Source organism: Sceloporus undulatus, chromosome 2 (genome assembly GCF_019175285.1).
Source record: "Sceloporus undulatus isolate JIND9_A2432 ecotype Alabama chromosome 2, SceUnd_v1.1, whole genome shotgun sequence".
Lineage (NCBI taxonomy): Eukaryota > Metazoa > Chordata > Lepidosauria > Squamata > Phrynosomatidae > Sceloporus > Sceloporus undulatus.
The window spans coordinates 1181858-1201204 of NC_056523.1; the positions used below are offsets into that span (position 1 = coordinate 1181858).

At 44.9% G+C, this 19347-nt stretch overlaps 1 protein-coding gene across 1 annotated transcript; it reads left to right on the forward strand.

The window, feature by feature from the left end:
* Nucleotides 1-2772: 2772 nt before the first annotated feature.
* LOC121922991 (zinc finger and SCAN domain-containing protein 31-like) lies at nucleotides 2773-16027 on the forward strand. Its single transcript, XM_042453039.1, has 6 exons — nucleotides 2773-3273; nucleotides 4353-4464; nucleotides 7240-7343; nucleotides 9629-9749; nucleotides 12336-12428; nucleotides 13386-16027. The coding sequence occupies exons 1-6, from the start codon at nucleotides 2869-2871 to the stop codon at nucleotides 13979-13981; spliced, it is 1431 nt and encodes a 476-aa protein (XP_042308973.1). The 5' UTR covers nucleotides 2773-2868; the 3' UTR covers nucleotides 13982-16027.
* Nucleotides 16028-19347: the final 3320 nt, after the last annotated feature.

Below are 19347 nucleotides of genomic sequence, written 5' to 3' on the forward strand. Positions count from 1 at the left end.
TGAGCTGGATGAACAAGATAGGCATCTCTTAGCATAAAAAGTAGTGTTGTTGTGTTTTTAATTTGCGTTTTATTCCCCACGTTCATGGGGACCCGGCACCCTCACCCCAGAGAATAGAGGGGTGGGCATGTGTGTGTCTGTCTGTCTCTGTACACTAGTCCCTCCACATTCACTGGGTGAGGGGCACAGGACCTGTGAATGTGGAAAAACAACAAATAACAAAAACGCTATGTTTTTACATGAGAGAGGCCTCTCTAGGAATCTCTAGGTCTCCAGGGCAACTTTGTGGGCAACGTCTGTAAGATCGCACAACTTCCACCAAAATCCAACAACAGCAACTTGCTTAAAAGCAGTGAAGTTTATTGAAATACAAGCAGATGTGACCAGACGAACTTTTCAGTGAAATCTAACAGCCAAGCCTCAAACCCTAAGTTAAAAGCACACAGCACCCACCCTTTTTTCCTGTAGCCAGTCCCCCAATTCCTCCCCTTGCTTCCCAGGCCAGCTAGGCCTGAGAAGCCAACCTGACCTTGGACAAGCTTCACAGAGGTCTCCAGCTAATTAAACAGTACATTCCAATCCTAGACCGCAATCATTCCCAAGCACCAGCTAGCTAGCATCCCCTTCCCCAAGTGAAGCAGGCAGAACTACAGCTAAAGCAATTACACAATAATATGAGCAGTAACTACAGTGAATGTGAATTGAAGTAATTGGCTTTGGAGTTCTGACACGTCTGACAGACACTGACCATAGAATGCACGTGGGGCTACAAATGCCTAGTGCAAGTGTTCTCCTAGGAATCTCTAGGCCCATCATGAGCAACTTGGTTAAAGTTGACCATAGAGTTGCACTGGAGGACCTGAGATTCCCCGACAGAACATATTAATTAAAACCGTGAATATCAAATCTGCAAAAGTCAAAGCCACAAATGAGGAGGGACGCGTGTGTACAGTGTGCCCTTCCGTACACGGGGGATCCGTTCCGGACCCCTCCCCCCACGAAGCGAACACTGCATGGCTCGAGCCCCATTGAAAACAATTGTGCTTGTGCATGCCAAAGCTGAAAGCCAACGTATAACAGGCACACATATGAAAAGCACACTGTATGTGTGTATAATAAATATAAAGGGGAGGTCTGGACCCATGCCCTATGAGGAACGACTGGACTGGGGATGTTTAGCCTGGAAGAAAGAAGGTTGGGTTGATATGATAGCCCTGTTTAAATATTGAAAGGATGTCATATTGAGGAGGGAGCAAGCTGTTTTCTGCTGCTCCAGAGAACAGGACCCGGAACAATGGATGCAAGCTACAGAAAGAGATTCCACCTGAACATTGAGGAGAACTTCCTGACAGTAAGGGCTGTTCGACAGTGGAATGCACTCCTCGGAGGGTGATAGAGTCCCTTCCTTGGAGGCTTTAAACAGAGGCTGGATGGGGATGGCCATCTGTCAGGGATGCTTTGATTTGGATTTCCTGCATGGCAGGGGGTTGGACTGGATGGCCCTGGTGGTCTCTTCCAACTCTACGATTCTATGATTCTATACAACCATTGAAAAGGAATCCTAAAAGGACATGTGTGTGTTTATGTGTTTATATATATGTAAAGTCGGCCCTCCACACTTGTGGAGTTGACTTTTGCAGATTTGATTGTTCATGGACTTGTTTACTGTACAGCACGCCCACGTCATATGCGGGCGCGCCTTATGCGGCTTGAGCATATGAGCTCAAGCCGCACCGCCATGCACGAGCCCCATTGTTTACAATGGGGCTTGAGCATAGGCGGAATTTGCCTTACGCAGAGGGATCCAGAACGGATCCCCGCGTAAGGCGAGGGCCCACAGTATATACTCATGTATAAGTCTAGAAATTTTAGTCAAAAATTTGACCCCAAAAACTTGGGTCGACTTATCCATGGGTCATTGTATATAAGTACATATATAGATGTATGCATATATATGTGTGTGTGCGTGTGTGTGTGTGTGTGTGTAAATACTGTACTTTAACTCTTATTTTTTAAAGAAAGGAACCACCCCATTCTCTGAGGAGAGTGGCAGAAGTCAAGAGCTTAGTATGTCCTGCCAATACCTAAAAGAAGCACTGGAACCCTCTCTATTCTCTCATCCATCCAGCCTTTATGGTGAACACAAACAGTTATGCCTGCCAAAATTTTGGATATTCTTTGACATCATTTCCCTTTGCTTCATTGTTACAGACCCCTAGGTTTTAGCTTGACTTATCCATGCATCAGATCAAAATCCATAATCTTGGCCCTAAAAACCTGCCCTCGACTTATAGTCGGGTATATATGGTAATACGTTCTCTCTAGGCATCAATCAGTCCTCCAGCGTGACTCTGTGGTCAACGTCCATCAAAAGTTGCACTGGAAGACCTAGTGATTCCTAGAGAGGTATTCTCTCGGGTAAAGAAATGTGTTTGGTTTTTTATTTGCAGTTTTTCCACTTTCACGGGGGTCCTGCACCCCTATCCATGCTGAATATGGAGGGCCCACTTTCTGTTTGTGTGTGTGTGTGTATAAATAATCCTAAAGTGATACACATACACACACATAAAACTATTGGAAAGAAATCCTATTACAAGAGATCTATATGTATTTCTTTTCAGTGGCTGAATATTTGTATATATTCCCTTCCTATGTCAGTATATTTCACATGCACATAATATACAGTCATTGGAAAGGAATCCTATTACAAGACCAGTACCTCCCAGTGTTAACAGAATTTCCCGACTGTAAATGAGGTCTTCTCTTTTGCAGAGTGTCAGAGCGTTACAGATCTCTGCTGGGACCTTGTCAAGAAAGAAAGTGGCGACGGGAAAGTGGAGGTCTCCGACTCCCATTGTGCCTCCAAGGATGAAGACGGAGAGGGAACCATCCGGGTCTCGGGGAGTGAGAAGGGGCTCTGACCCTGTAGAGGCTCCAAGCAATGAGGACTTTTGGGGGAAGTCGGTCCGGGAAGTCATGGAGGGAAGCCATAGCCGGTGGGCCGACCAAGCCCGCAGCTTCCGGACGTTTTGCTATCAGGAGTCTGGGGGACCCCGAGAAGTTTGCAGCCGGATCCGCGGCCTCTGCCTCGATTGGCTGAAGCCAGAGAAACACACCAAGGCTCAGATCGTGGACTTGGTGATCCTGGAGCAGTTCCTCAAAGTGCTGCCCCCCGAGATGGAGGGCTGGGTCAGGGGCCGGGAGCCGGAAAGCAGCATTCAAGCGGTTGCGCTGGCCGAACGCTTTCTCCTTGACCAGGCCGAAGGAATCCAGGTGAGTGTTAACCTTCCAGGAGCGCCACTAGAGGAGTGCAGGGAGTGTGGACCACAGTGGGTAGGATCATAGTTGGAAGAGACCCCAACTCTGCTGGATGGCCATGCATCCCTGGCCGATGGCATTGTTTTCTGGAGGAATGTCCTGACAGTAAGGGCTGTCCAACAGTGGAACAAACTCCCTCAATGGAGATTGTGGTGTAGTCTCCTTCCTTGGAGGTCTTTAAGATGAGGCTGGATTGGCATCTGTTGGGGATGCTGCAATTGAGAGTTCCTGCATGGCAGAATGTGGTTAGGCTGGATGACCGTTGGGGCTTCTTCCAACTCTATGATTCTGCAACACTCCTGAAAGATGTCCATCCGACATCAGCTTAAAGGCCTCCAAAGAAGTGGATAATCCATCACCCTTCGAGGTAATTCATATTCCATTGTCAGATAGATCTTACAATGGAGAAGATCTTCCTGACGTTTAGTTGGAATCTCTGTCTTTGTAAGTGGTTGGTCTTCTTGAGTCTGGAGCTTCATCGTATCATGGAATATTATTATTATTATTATTATTATTATTATTATTATTATTATTATTATTATTATTTGTATAGTCCCATAGGCTTTACTAACTCTTAGAATTAGGAGGGACCCCAAGGGTCATCTAGTGAAGCCCCCTCCCAGGCAATGTTACACAGCTTTAAACCACTCTGAGAGATGTCTATTCCAGGCTCTCATTAAAGTCCTCCAAAGATGAAGTGCCCACCACCGTCCAAAGATATCCCTTCCACTGTCTAATGGCTCTCACATTAAAGACGTTCTTCCTTATGTTTAGTTGGGGTTAGTTTTGCAGGATCCTAGCAAAAGTGAAAAGAATGCAGAGAGCATCTCTCTAGGAATCTCAGGGTCTTCCAGCACAACTCTACGGTCAATATTGGCTGGATGCTAACCATAGAATCGTACTGGACACCCTACAAATGGCTAGAGACGTCTTCTCTCTAGGAATCTGTAGGTCCTCTGGTGCAATTTCTGACCGATGTTGACCATTGATTCTCACTAATTATCAATTAGCTGGCTAATTATTCCTCTGTATAGGTCCAGAAAGAGTTACCTGAAATGGCCACTAAGCTCCCAGAGATGAGGAAGGATCCATCCAATGCCAGACGGAAGATTGTGCCGACAAAGGACCAAAGCACTACAACTCGAGGTAGGGATTTGCGCAGCTTCCTATACAGCCAGCCTCTTTTATTCCCAAAATCCTGCCCGATGGTTTGCGCAAAGGAGTTGTGTGGTGGCAGTGACCGTACAATTCCATTGTTGCGACAGCTCCATTGTATGTCTGTCCGTCGCCGGTAATAATCCACAGTGCTGATTATGATCTATAAAGCCCTGTGCAGCTCAGATATGGCATCACATATTTCCCTGAATGAGTCCGTCCAGAACGCGAGAGACGGTTGGTGGGTTACTTTTATTCTAATTTGGATGATCTTTCCGTTCCTTTTAATTGTGAGCCACCTTGAGACCTAGTTTGGTGGGAAATACTTTGCAGGGTATACTTAAAAGGTTGTTGGTGGTGGTGATATTACTACTAATATTTTATTTTATTTATCTGATTTATATCACACCTTTCTTCCAAAATGGGATCCGAGACGGCTTACTCTAAAAAGGATAAAACTAAAATATTAATTGCAAAAGCTGAAAAAATAAACAATACTCATGTTAAAACAAATGTTAATAATAATAAAAATAATATCTATTACTGTCATTATTATTATGTAGAGAGATTTTGCAGCACCTTTGAGACTAACTGAAAGAAGGAAGTTGGCAGCATGAGCTTTCATAGGCTTCAGTTTACTTACTCAAAAATCTACGAAACGTACAAGATCTCTCTCCCTACTGATTGTACAGACTAAGATGGCTATATCTTTGAATTACTATTATTACTATAATTATTAAATAGTTTTAATAATTTAAAAATTATTTAAAATATTTTTTAAATAGTTTAATAATAATAATACCTTCTACTATTCTTACTGTTTAATTGTTGATCTTTTTACTTTTGAAATAGTTTAATAATACTAATAACCATATCTATTACTAGTATTATTACTATTACTGCTTAATATGTTGACTTTTAACTTTTGAAATAATAATAATAGAGTTGGCCCTCCACATTTGCAGCTTTGATTTTTGTGGATTTAATTATTTGCAGTTTTGATTAATATGTTCTCGCTAGGAATCTCTAGGTCCTTCAGCGCACCTCAGCCGTACATGGACCATAGAGTTGTGCTGGAGCACCGAGAAGATCCTAGAGAAAACACTAGGCATTTGCATTGCCCCAACCCAATTCTGTGATCAATGTCTGGGAGATGTTGACCATAGAGTTGCACTGGAGAACCTGGAAATTCCTTAGGTTTAAAAAATACAGTGCACCTGCATCATACGCGGGTGCACCTTATGTGGCTTCCAGCATATGCTGGAAAAAGTGGCACTGCACACCAGGAAAAATAATGGGGCACATGCCCATGGCATGCACACAGTGCGCTGCCACACACAAGAGCCTCATTGTCTTTAATGGGCCTTGAGCATACGTAGAATTTCCCTTATGTGGGGTGTCCAGACCGGATCCCCGCGTAAGGGAAGGGACCACTGTTGTGCTTTTTTATGTGTGGTTTATCCCACATTCATGGGGGTCCTTCACCCATAACCCCAGCAAATGTGGAGGGACCACTGTCTTTCAGAAGTAATCAACACATTAAACAGTAATAGTTATAATAATAGTAATAGATATTACTCTCATCCCGAGATGGGAATCACTGTCGACTTATGCTCATAAATTTTTCACAGGGTTTTCTTAAGCAAGGGATCCTCAGAGTTGGTTTTGCCATTGTGTTCCTCTGAAACAGAGCCTCCAGGACCCAGTATTCCTCGAAAATCCTTCAAATAATTGAAAATGGATCTCTTGTCATCTTTTCATTTTGTCTTCTCCAGGTTCCAGAGGGAATCTGTGTTTATTATATGTCTCCATGTTGCCTCTTGATTTAGAGTATATTTCCTACGGTTTTCTTAGGCAAGGGATCCCTCAGAGGTGGTTTTGCAAATTCCTCTGAAATAGCCCCCAGTGCCCAGTATTAATTGGTGGTCTCCCATCCAAGGACTATGGGATGGACCCTGCTTAGCTTCCAAGATGGGATGGCATCCAGTGCATCCTATGGTGACCCCATGAATTGCATGGAGTTTTCTTTGGCAAGAAATCCTCAGAAGTGGTTTTGCCAGTTCCTTCCTTAGAAACAGAACCTCCAGCAACCAGTATTCATTGGTGGTCTTCCATTCAAGTACTAACCAGGCCAGACCCTGCTTAGCTTCCAGTATGAGGTGGGATCTGGTGCCTCTTATGGCGACCCCATGGATTTCAAAGGGTTTTCTTAGGCAAGGAGTCCTCAGAGGTGGTTCTGCCAATTGTTCTGAAATAGAGCCTCCAGGGCATTCGTTGGTGGTCTCCCATCCAAGTACTCCAGGGCTGACCTTGCTTAGCTTCCAAGATGAGATGGGATCTGGTGCATCTTAGGGTGATTCCACGGATTTTGTAGGATTTTCTTAGGTAGGTAGTCCTCAGAGGCGGTTTTGCCATTTACCTTCCTCTGAAATGTAACCAAGAGACACTGGTGTTCCTTGAAACACCTTCAGATAATTGATGATGGATCTCTTGTAACCTGTCCATCTTGCCATCTCCAAGTTCCAGAAGGCATGTGTGTTTATGGACCCTCAAGTCATCTGTCAACTTATGGGGACCCCATGAATGTCACAGTTTTCTTAGGCAAGGAATCCTCAGAGTTAGTTTTGTCAGTTCCTAGGGGCCCCCAAAATGGCCCTGAGGGCCACATGTCCACCCCTTATGTAGGAGGAGACTTGACTTTAGTCAAGAAATGAGAACATTTAGAGGGGATGATGGACTTTCCCACCTTCTTTATTCTTCTCCCAGGAGATGCGATGCAAGTCGGAGAGAGCAAAATAGTCATGGAGGTCCCTTCTCAGCTGCCTTTTCTTTGTGGTGGAATCAATGCTTTGAATGTCAAGATTGAGCAGGTAAAGAGGCAAAATGTGTTGTTGTTGTTGTTGTTGTTACTATTATTATATTTACAGTTGTCCCTCCACATTTGCTGGGATTAGGGGCACAGCACCCCCGTGGATGTAGAAAAACTGCAAATAACAAAAACACTTAAGAGAGAACACCTCTCTAGGAACCTGCCAGATATTGACCTTAGAATTGCACTGGAGGAGCTGCAAATGTCTAGCAGAGTGTTTTCTAGGAATCACTTCAATGCAACTTTGGGTTAAAGTTGACCATAGAGTTGCACTGGAGGACCTAGATATTCCTAGAGAGAACATATTAATAAAATCCATGAATAATCAAATCCGCAAAAGTCAAAGTTACAAATGTGGAGGGATGAGTGCATTTATATCCCACTTTCCCCCCAAATTGGGACTGAAACCAACATAGATAAATGGTAGAAGACCAAATGCAAATCTTCTCTGTCCTGATGTGCTTTGGTCTGAGTGGTTGCGTCACAAAGGGGGTGCGGGGAATTCAGTCTGCACTGGGTGACGCTATAGGAATCTCCAGGTCTTCCAGTACAGCTCTATGGTCAAGGTCTGGCAGAGGCTGATCATGGATTCACACTGGAGGATCTACCAATGCCTAGATAAGTGTTCTCTCTAGGAATTTCTAGGTCCTTCAGTATGGCTTCATGGTGAAGCTTTGGCAGTGTTGAGCTGTAGGGGCTAGAGATTCCTAGAGGGAATATAGTCATCAAACTGGTGAATAATCAAATCTGCAAAATTCGAAGCCACAAATGTGGAGGGAAGACTGTGCCTGCAAGACTAAAACTCTATGCCACTTTCCTTTGTTTTAAAAAAGCAATATATGTATTTTCAACACAGAATAGAAAACATGATAAAAGTTAACAATCATTCACCGTCTTCACATCTGATACTTTTGTTCCACTTCAACTGTAACTTCCTCTCAAGGCTTGCTAATTTCTATATTATAAATGTCTTATATCCTCTCTTCATAGTCATTTCTACCATATATGTACTGAATTTATTTTAAAAGATACAGCGGGTCCTTGGTATCCTTTGATTCCAGGATACCCAAATCCATGGATGCACAAGTCTGATTAAATGTAATAGCACAGTATAATGGTGTCCCTTATACAAAATGGCAAAATCAAGATTTGCATTTGTATTTTAAAATAGAATTTTCAAGAAGTGGATGGTGGAATCAGCGGATAAGGAATGTGTGGATATGGAGGGATGACTTATTTCAGTATTCCTTTGCAACTCAGTGGTCAACATCTGCCAGAAGTTGACCATAGAGTGGGACTGGAATACCTAAATATGCCTAGAGACGTATTTTATCTAGGAATCTATCAGACATTGACCAGAGAATAGCACTGGATTACCTACTAATGCCTAGGGAAATGTTTTCTTTCCAAATCTCTAGGTCCTCCAGTGTGACTCTATGGTCAGCCTCAGGCAGAGTTGGACTAGAGCTCCTAGAGAGCACTTACTAATCAAATCAGTAAATAATCACATCTGAAAAAGTCATAGGCCGCCTATGGGGAGGGCTGACTGTATTTCCAGTTATGAAATCCTGCCGTTCTCCACATCTATTACATATATAGCTCATTACCTTCAAGTTATGCTAATTTATATTTGAACATTTTAATGCGCATGTGCTCCTGCATAGCAGGAGAACATGCAAATGAGGCACTCAAAGAGGGAAGGGAAGGGCAGGGAGAATCATAAGAGTTGGAAGAGACCACAAGGGCCATCTTGCCATGCAGGAACTCATAGTCCAAGCACCCCTGACAGATGGCAGCTGAACCTCTTGTGGGACTGTGGGATACAGTCACCTCTCCACATTTGTGGCTTGTGGATCTGATTATTCATGGATTTGATTCATATGTTCTCTCAAGGAATCTCTAGGGTCTCATGTGCAACTCTGCCAGAGTTTGACCATAAAGTCACACTGGAGGACCTAGAGATTTCTGCACAAAGTATTTCCGTAGGCATTTGTAGGTCCTCCGGTGCTATTCTGTTGTCAACATTTGGCAGACATTAACCATACACACACAGGTGGGGAGGCAGAGCTTCATTTGGGAGGCTGGGGGATGACACCATGAGTTACCACACTGAGTGACTCCAGCCCTATTGACCCCACTGGGTCCAAGATGTGACCTAAAACGCTTTGCATGCCTTCAAGGAAGCTGGTGAACCTTCAGAAGAACATCCATCCAAACCACCCTTTCTTGTCCTTCTGATTCTTACATTTCCACTGAGCAGAAACCTGTCTTCTGTCTCCTTTTCAGAATCCAGTGACTGCTAAGACTGAGCCTCCTGCCGAGGAGGAATATATCCCCCCGGGTCCAGGAGAGCCCACGCTGCAGATGGAGGTCGTGGAGGAGAGTTATGAGAATGGAGGTGCTCCAGGTAAAGGTGTTCCTTGGACTGGGAAGTGCTGAAAAAGCAGGAGAGCTGCTGTCCTTTGTTGGTCTCTGTGGATTTTAGGATTGCCACGGAGGGTGACGAATACTGTTCTGTGTTCCAGATGCTCTCTTACACCAAACATGGAATTGGAAGGAGTAGTCCTTGGAGCACACAAACCCATAGATAGAAACCCTTTACAATTAAACCTGTCTTTTTAGCTCTTCCCTGCAACTTGCTCCTATGGCATTCCCATTTGCAAGATTTGGGTATCCCTTCTTTGGCTGCATCCACAACTGTAGAAATAATCCTGTTTAATGGGCTATGGGGTTCAGTGCTGTGAAAGTGTAGGAACTGTAGTTTGTGGTGGCACCAGAGCTCTCTTAACAAAAAAGGTTAAATGTCAAAACTACAGTTCCCAGAATTCCAGAGCAGTAAGCCTTGGCAGTTAAAGTGGAGACATTTTTATTTAGGCAGGCCTTTTATTTAGGCAGACCTTTGCATTTTAATTATGGAGGTGTATTGTGCGTGTAAAGTGGTATGCTTTGTGTGTAGATATATCCAGGTTGAGTCTTTATCCAAAATTCCCAAACAGAAAGTATTCCAAAATCTAAAATTGTCCAAATGGGTGGCTGAGAGAGTGACTCCTTTGCTTTCTGATGGCTCAGTGTACACAGTTTGTTTCATGCACAAAATTATTAAACAATATTGTGTATTGTAAAATAATCTTCAGGTTGTGTTGATGAGATATATACAAAATTTAAATGAATTTCATGTTTAGACTTGGCTTCCATCTCCAAGATTATGTATATGCAAATATTATGTATATGCAAATATTCCAAAATCCATTTTGAATAAGGGAGATAAACCTGTATATAAATATATTAATCCTTTATTGGAATTATGGCGTGCATCTATACTGTACAAATAATATACAATCCGTCCTCGCCTTATGCGGGGGATCCGTTCCGGATCCCTCCGCGTAAGGCGAATTCCGCCTATGCTTGAGCCCCATTGGAAACAATGGGGCTCGGGCGCGGCGGCGCGGGCACGCGCACCCATTCAATTGAATGGGACGCGCCGCCCCGCGCACGCCCCATGGCTTGAGCGCGTATGCTCAAGGCCGCGTATGGCGCACCTGCGTATGGCGCGGGCACACTGTAGTTTAACACTACTTTAAGTACTGTAACTCCACTGTATGGAATCTTGGGATTTATAGTTTTGCAAGGCCCTTAGGTGTCTTTGCCAATGAGTGGTGGTGCCACAATAAACTATAAATCTGTAGGATAGAGCCATAGCAGTTAAAGTGCAAAGTGCATTATTTGTACAGTGTAGGGCTGCATCTGCATGGCAGAAACAATGCAGTTTGATACCACTTTACTGCCATGGCTCCATGCTATGGAATCCTGGGGTCTGTAGTTTGTTATAGCACCAGAGCACGCTGACAGAAAACTACAAAACTACAAATCCCAGAATTCCATAGTATTGAGCCAGAGCAGTTAAAGTTAGGTCAAAGTAGGACACTTAGGGCAAAAAATAAAAATAAAAATAAAAAATAAAGATGAAATGCATAGATATGGGATGGTGGACGCCTGGCTTGACAACAGTACATGTGAAAAAGAATTAGGAGTCCTATAGTAGATCACAGGGTGAACATAAGTCAACAGTGCGATGCGGCAGCTAAGAAGGCCAATGCAATTTTAGGCTGCATCAATTAAAGTATAGTGTCTAGATCAAGGGAAGTCATAGTGCCACTATATTGTGCTTTGGTCAGGTCTCACCTGGAATACTGTGTCCAGTTCTGGGCACCACAATTCAAAAAGGACATTGAGAAACTGGAGCGTGTCCAAAGGAGGGCGACTAAAATGGTGAAGGGCCTGGAAACCTTAAAGCCTTATGAGGAGCAACTTCGGGAGCTGGGAATGTTTAACCTGGAGGAGAGAAGGTTAAGAAGCGATATGATAGCCCTGTTTAAATATTTGAAGTAATGTCATATTGAAGAGGGAGCAAGCTTGTTTTCTGCTGCTCCAGAGACTAGAATATGGAATGCAATGGATGCAAGCTGCAAGAAATGAGATTCCAGCTCAACATTAGGAGGAACTTCCTGACAGCAAGGGCTGTTCGACAGTGGAACACACTCCCTCAATGGAAAGTGTGGACTCTCCTTCCTTGGAGGTCTTTAAACAGAGGCTGAATGGCCATCTGTCGGGGATGCTGCAACTAAGAGTTCCTGCATGGCAGAATGGGTTTAGACTGGATGACCCTTGGTGTTTCTTCCAACTCTATGATTCTTTGATTGTATGAAATTGCATTATTTCTGCAGTGTAAATGCCAGCCTAGATTCACCATTTAATATGTTTTTAGTTGTCTTAAATCATGTTTTTAATGATACTGAGATTTAATTTCTCTTTTTAGCTTTTGCAAATCAGTGTCTGTGCTGGAATGTTTAAAGTTATTGTAAGTAGCTTTGAATCCCATTCTGGGATATAAATCCAATAAATGAATTAGGTAACCTGTTCTCTGAATCACTGAATGATTGTTATAGTGGGATTTCTCATCGTGACTTCTCTATTTTCCTCCTCCTTTTCAAAGAACCTCCAGGTCCCAACACTGACCTTGTGGCTAAGCAGGAGAAAAGGGACGATGGGTGTGACGGGAGCTGTAAAGAGGACAAGAGATCATCAGGTACGGAGACTTGGATATAGTGGCAACCTTTGTTTGGGTTTATCAGGGCACCAGTAGACACCACCCTCCTATTTCATGTGAACGGATTCTCTCTCTTTCCTCCTGCCAGAGCTGAATGTAAACCCCTTGAGACAATCTTTAATCTAAAGGACTCACTGCCACCAATTTATGACCCCTTAGCAATTCATTGGGACATTACTGGGGAATATCTCTGGTACTTCATTTTCCAACCGTAGGGAAGAACCGAGCCAAGCTAAGGCCCATGAAAAAGGAGTGCAAGAGATGCAGAGAACCTTAAAGAAAAACGTTATTCCAAGTGAAGGAGGAACTTCCATGACAGTAAGGGCTGTTTGACAGTGGAACACACTCATTCCTTTGCATGTAGTGGAGTCTCCTTCCTTAGAGGTCTTTAAACAGAGGCTGGATGGCCATCTGTCAGTGAGGATGCTTTGATTGAGAGTTCCTGCATGGCAGGGGTTGGACTAGATGCCCCTTGGGGTCTCTTCCAACTCTATGATTCTATGAAGGAATATAGCAAAATAATGTCATAGGGCCCAAACAGATGGGTCCAATGAAGCAGCTTCTGGACACTTTGGAGATGTGCTGGAAGTTAACCATAGGGTTGTGCTGGAGGACTTAGCGATTACTAAGGAAAACACTTCTCTAGGCATTTGTAGGACCTCCAGCACAACTCTGTGGTCAACTTCTGATAGGTGTTGACCATAGAGAACCTGTGCTGGAGAACCTACAGATTCCTAGAGAGGTGTTTTCTCAGGTTAAAAACTTAGTGTAGGGGCCCTGTGGCCCTAATCTCAGCGAATGTGGAGGGCCCACTGTATGTATGATTTTCCACTTATTTCTGCTTAATTGTTAGTCAAAATGACAATTCATTGGATTAATTTCCCCACTTTGAAGACCCACTGTTCCCTAACTGGGCTCCTCTTTTGATTCCTTCAGGTGTTTGCAAGGAGACAAATAAAATGCATGAAAAACCGAAAAACCCTACTGAGGAAAATCAGAATTGGGACTCCAGTGTCACCTTCATTTCTCCCGAAGGGACTTACCTGCCGGAAATTCCATCACTCAGAGATGATCCCGAAGGCAATAAGACACTCATTTCCAGTATGAGAAACCAGTCGAGCCTTTCAGAGTATGAAAGGAATTTCATTGAGCAGCTCCGCATTAGAAACGAGGGGAAGATCCACCCAGCGGAGAAGAAGCACCAGTGTGCCGACTGTGGGAAGACATTCAAGTTCAACGCAAAGCTGAAGTTGCACCAGCGAATCCACACCGGGGAGAAGCCCCACCAGTGCTCTGAGTGCGGCAGGTGCTTCAGTTACAGCGCAAACCTCAGAACGCACTTAAGAACCCACACCGGGGAGAAACCCTACCAGTGTCCTGAGTGTGGACGGTGCTTCGGTCACAGCGGGAACTATAAAATGCACCGAAAAACACACGAAGTGGCAAAAAGCCATGGAGCACAGGAAGCGATTCCATCACAGATTGGACCTCAACTCACGTCAGAGGATTCACACAACGGAGAAGCTGTGTAAGAGCTAAATGGCTCTACGCCGTAGAAATAATGCAGATTGGTGCTACTTTTAAGTGCTGTAGTTCCATCCTATGTGGAATCCTGTGTTATACAATCTTTAGCCTTCTCTGTCAGAAGAGTGCTGGAGCCTCACAAAAACACAGATCCCAGGATTCTGTAGGATGGGGCTGTGGCAGTTAAACTGGTGTCAAACAGCATTACTTCTGCAGTATAGCTGCACCCTAAATTAGACCCTCTGAAGCAGTAGAGTAAGTGTCGACTTGTCATTCACCAGTAGAGTCAATGGGTCTACTCTAGTTAGGAATAACCTTTCCTGAAGACTTTTAAGTCCCAGATAGGAATTGCATGACCTCCCAGAGGAACGGAATATCCCAGGTGTCTAATAGGGTGCATCCACACTGTAGAAATAATGCAGTTTGACACCACTTTTATGTGCTGTATCTCCATCCTATGGAATCCTGGGATTTGTGGTTTAGCAAGGTCTTCAGCCTTCTCTGCCAAGGAGTGCTGGTGCCTCACCAAACTACCAAGTCCCAGGATCCTGTAGAATGAAGCCACTGCAATTAAAATGGTGCCAAACTGCTTTATTTCTACAGTGTAGATGCACCTGGGAATTGAAGTTCAGTAACATCCCAAGGGCCGTACAGTTTTAACCCCTTAAGGGTTATGGACAAATTGGGCGTATAAGCATGAACTGTATTTGACACCCCAAAAAAAAACCCGGACATAGGGAAAACCAATAAATGCAAGGCTGGATCAAATTTGGCTCTCCAGGCCATTCTGTCTAAGGGGCCACCGGAGAAGGACCTGCCCTGAAGCTCTTCCCCTCCAGAAGCTCCTCAGAATGAAGAGAGGTGGAAAGCGATCCAGACATGGAAGATCTTTCCATTTTGGTCCTTTGAGCAAAACGGCGATGCACAGCCAGGATTCAAATCACCAGCGAAGCTGAGTTCACCCCTCCTTCGTCTTCCTTGTAGACCAAGCTTTGGTCCTAAATAGTGACCTTCAGCTGCACGAAAGAGGAACCTCTCGATTTCTGGCGCATGAGATGATTTGTAAATGCCACTCAACCCTCAAACGCAAGAATTTGGCCTTGGAAATAATGTTTGGGCTGCAGCTCTTAGCGTTCCTCCCTTTTGGCTCCCTAGGCAGGGCTGATAAGAGATGCAGTCCAAGAACACCTAGAAGGCCACAAAAGGCAGATTTTGCAAAACCAAGGGCACAGAAGTAAAACAGTTTGACACCACTTTAACTGTGATGACTCTGATCTGACAGTATCCTATGGGATTTATAGTTCGGCAAGACAGGAGAGCTCACTGATGGACAAGACTGAATACCTTGCCAAACTACAGGATTCTGTAGGATAAGAGTGGTGGCAGTTAACGTGGCGTCAAACTGTTTCAGTTCTGCAGTGTGGCTATACCCCGAGAGAAAATGGGTTTGTAACCTTGGACCGACTCGCCATACGATCGATAAAGAATCTACATGGGGAGAACTCAGCAGTGTATCAAGAGCAAATGGGTGTGTAACTTTGGACCAACTTGTATTAATGGCCCACAAAGAGTCTACATGGGAAGGAATTGTGCAATGTGTTCACACACCCCAACAGAAAACGGGTTTGTAACTTTGAACCAACTTGCCTTAATGATCAACCAAGAATCTTACCCAGGGAGGAATTCTGCAGTCTGTCCACACCCCACGAGGAAACAGTTGCGTAACTGTGGAGCAACTTACCTTAATAAAGAATAATTAATCCTGCTAATTCCAATGGCACAACTGAGCTCTTGACGCCAAACAATCAGAGGTTGGAATTGTGTGATTTGTGGGTCACATTTTATACCCCCCCCCTCCCATCCCTTCCCTCCTTCCATGGCCAAAAAGCATAGCCATGATTCGGTTCCCGTTTTTAGGGCAACATTTTTAATAGTTTCTCAAGAACTGGATTTGGGTCCCTGGTGATGAACTAAAGCTGAGTCCTGCTGCACAGGCAACATAATTTTTGTTAAATTGAGAATGTTCCTTTTTATAAAAAAATTGCTTCATGTTGTCAGATTTGTCAAGTTGTGTTTGATTAAAGTGGGCAATCTTGTCTACTCCTTTGTCTACTCTTCCTTGAGAAGCCCTCAAACAAAAAGCCCTGCAACAATATGGGATTTCACCTTTAAATGCCTGAGAAACTGTTCCTTTGGACGTTACCTTCCAGAACAAGCAAAAAGAGGAATCTTGTTTATTTAAAGACTGGGAAAGATCAAATAATCTTATTCTGAGCAGGTGATATCCAGCCGTACTTCGACTTGAGACCAGGGTTCAAATCCTTTCTCGGTCATGGAAACCCACCTTGGCCACGTTACACTCAGCCTCTGTGGAAGGCAGTAGCAAACCCCTTCCATACAAATCTTGCCAAGAAAACCCTATGATAAGTTTGTCTTGAGCTCTGAACTCTCCTCTCAATTTAGTCTGTGCTTACATACGCCTCAGACTAACCAACCCCAATCATTTATTGTGGGGATAACTATAGGTATATTGAGTTGTTAGTGTGTCTTATCGTGGTTTCCCACTTAAGAGGACCTTCAAGTGAACCTATCACAGTTTTCTGGGGCTGAAAGCGTGACTCAGCCGGGATCAGCCAGTGGGTTTCCATGGCCATGCAGGGAATCTGAACCCTGTTTTCCATTGCTTAAGCTACTACACCATCTGTATAGTGATGAAACAGCAAATTGAGGGGAGAGTAGGATCTAAATGTTAATGGCAAGAATCCTACCAGGTCAGCCATGACACCCGCTGGGCAACCTTGGGCATGTTGCTTGCTCTCGACCTCAGGAGTAAGCAATGGCAAATCTCACCTAAGCATCTCTTGCCAAGAAAACCCCATAATACATTCACTATATGTTAGAAATAACTTGGAGGCACACAACAACAACAATCTGGGTAATGATGGGGGTGGGGTGATGGCCCATGAGTGGCTCTTCAGCTGCATCCAGAATCTCTCCCCTGCAGCTGTCAGGTCTTGAGGGGCTGCTACATCTTCCCAGAGGGATAAGTATGTGGCTGGTCTGGGCTGTAAGGGGAACCACAATGAGGGCCCACTTCATCTGGGATAAGCAGTACCTGCACAGCCCAGACTAGCCATTTATTTCTCCACAAGTTACCTTTCCACTCCCCCCCCCCCTTAGAATCATAACAGTTGGAAGAGACTCCAAGGGCCATCTAGTCCAAACCCCCCAATTCTGCCATACAGGAACTCTCAATCAAAGCATCCCCGACAGATGGCCATCCTCTGTTTAAAGACCTCTAAGGAAGGAGACTCCACTACACTCAGGTCCTCCTAATGTTGAGCTGGAATCTCTTTTCCTGCAGTTTGCATCCATTGCTCTGGGTCCTGTTCTCTACAGCAGCAGAAAACAAGCTTGCTCTCTCCTTGATATGACATCCCTTCACATATTTAAACAGGGCTATCCTATCACCTCTAAACCATTGAGGATGGAGCAGTGGAACACATTCCCTCGATCGAAAATTGTGGAGTCTCCTACCTTGGAGATCTTTAAACAGAGGCTGGAGGGCCCTCTGTCGAGGATGCTTTGATTGAGAGTTCCTGTATGGCAGAAGGGGATAGACTGGGCGGCCCTTGTGGTCTCTTCAAACTCTAGGATTCTATGATTCTAAGTGTGCAAATGCATTCCTAGACCTCTCAGCAGCTTTCAATACCGTTGACCATGGAATCCTTCTGGGCCCTCGGATGGGATTTGGGGATACTGTTTTACAGTGGCTCCATTCCTTCCTGGAGGGATGAATTCAAGAGGTGGTGCCAAGGGACTCCTGTTCAAACCCCTGTGGAGTCCCTCAGGGTTCTGTGTTAGAATCATAGAATTGAAAGAGATCCCAAAGACCATCCAGTCCAACCCCCTGCCATGCAGGAACTCACAATCGCAGCATCCCCAACACATGGCCATCCAGCCTCTGCTTAAAGAATTCCAAAGGAGACTCCATTACACTTGGAGGGAGTGTGTTCCACTGTCAAACAGCTCCCTTTGCTATTTAACATATACATGAAACCGCTGGGAGAGGTCATCTGGAGTTTTGGGGTGCGGTGTCATCAATATGCGGATGATGCTCACCTCTACTACCCCTTTCCACTTCAATCCAAGGAAGCTGTCCTGGTCCTAAACCAGCTTCTGTCATCATTCCATTCTTGGGTAAGGTTATGGAGCAAGTGGTGGCCTCCCAGCTCCAGGGGTTTCTGGATGATTTTCTAGATCCATTTCAATCTGGCTTCAGACCTGGCTATGGAACAGAGACAGCCTTGACTGCCTTGGTGGATGACCTACGCAGGGAACTGGACAGCGGCAGTGTGTCCCTGTTGGTTCTCCTGGACTTCTCAGCGGCTTTCGATACCATTGATCATGGTATCCTTTTGGACCGCCTTTCTGGGATGGGGCTTGGAGGTACTGTTCTACAGTGGCTCCATTCCTTCCTGGAGGAACGAACCCAGAAGGTGGTGCTGGGGGATTCCGGTTTGACCCCCTGGCCATTGACCTGTGGGGTCCCTCAGGGTCCTGTGTTGTCCCCTATGCTGTTTAACATATACATGAAACTGCTGGAAGTGAGTGTCTAGATTTTTGGGGTGCGGTGTCATCAATATGCAGATGACACTCAACTCTACTACCTTTTCCCACCTCAATCCAAGGAAGCTGTCCTGGTTCTAAACCAGTGTCTGTCTTCAGTAATGGACTGGATGAGGGCAAACAAGTTGAAACTTAATAAAAACAAGACAGAGGTGCTCCTGGTCAGTCGGAAGGCAGATCAGGGAATAGGGATCCAGCCTGTGTTAGATGGGATCACACTCTTGGGACTCAGGTTCGCAGTTTGGGGGTACTCTTGGGACTCAGCTTTCAACCTGGAGGCCCAGGTCTCTGATGTGACCAGGAGTGCTTTTGCACATTTAAAACTTGTGTGCCAGCTGTGCATGTGAAGCCAAATCTGACCATGGTGGTACATGGCTTGGTTACATCCCGTTTGGACTACTGTGATGCGCTCTACATGGGCTGCCTTTGAAGAGTGTTCAGAAACCTCAGCTGCTCCAAAGAGCTGCAGCCAGGCTGCTAACTGGGGCAGGTTACAAAGATCCCACAAGGCCACCGTTGAAACAGCTCCACTGACGGCCAGTCTGTTTCCAGACACAAAGTGCTGGTGATGACCAGTATGGCTCAGGTCCAGGCTATTTGGCAGATTGTATCTCCCCAGATGGACTGGCCTGGACTCTGAGATGCCCAGGAGAGACCCTTCCCTCTGTCCCAACACCATCACAAGGACGGTTGATGGGAACGCGAGAGAAGAGGGCCTTTTCCACAGCTGCTGCCCCTGGATGCT

Bases quoted from the DNA above. Each gene is read 5' to 3' on its own strand.
- LOC121922991 (XM_042453039.1), top strand. From the start codon at position 2,869: ATGAAGACGGAGAGGGAACCATCCGGGTCTCGGGGAGTGAGAAGGGGC. The intron at 4,465-7,239 runs GTAGGGATTTGC...TTCTTCTCCCAG, and splicing joins CCAAAGCACTACAACTCGAG to GAGATGCGATGCAAGTCGGA. The intron at 7,344-9,628 runs GTAAAGAGGCAA...TCTCCTTTTCAG, and splicing joins TGAATGTCAAGATTGAGCAG to AATCCAGTGACTGCTAAGAC.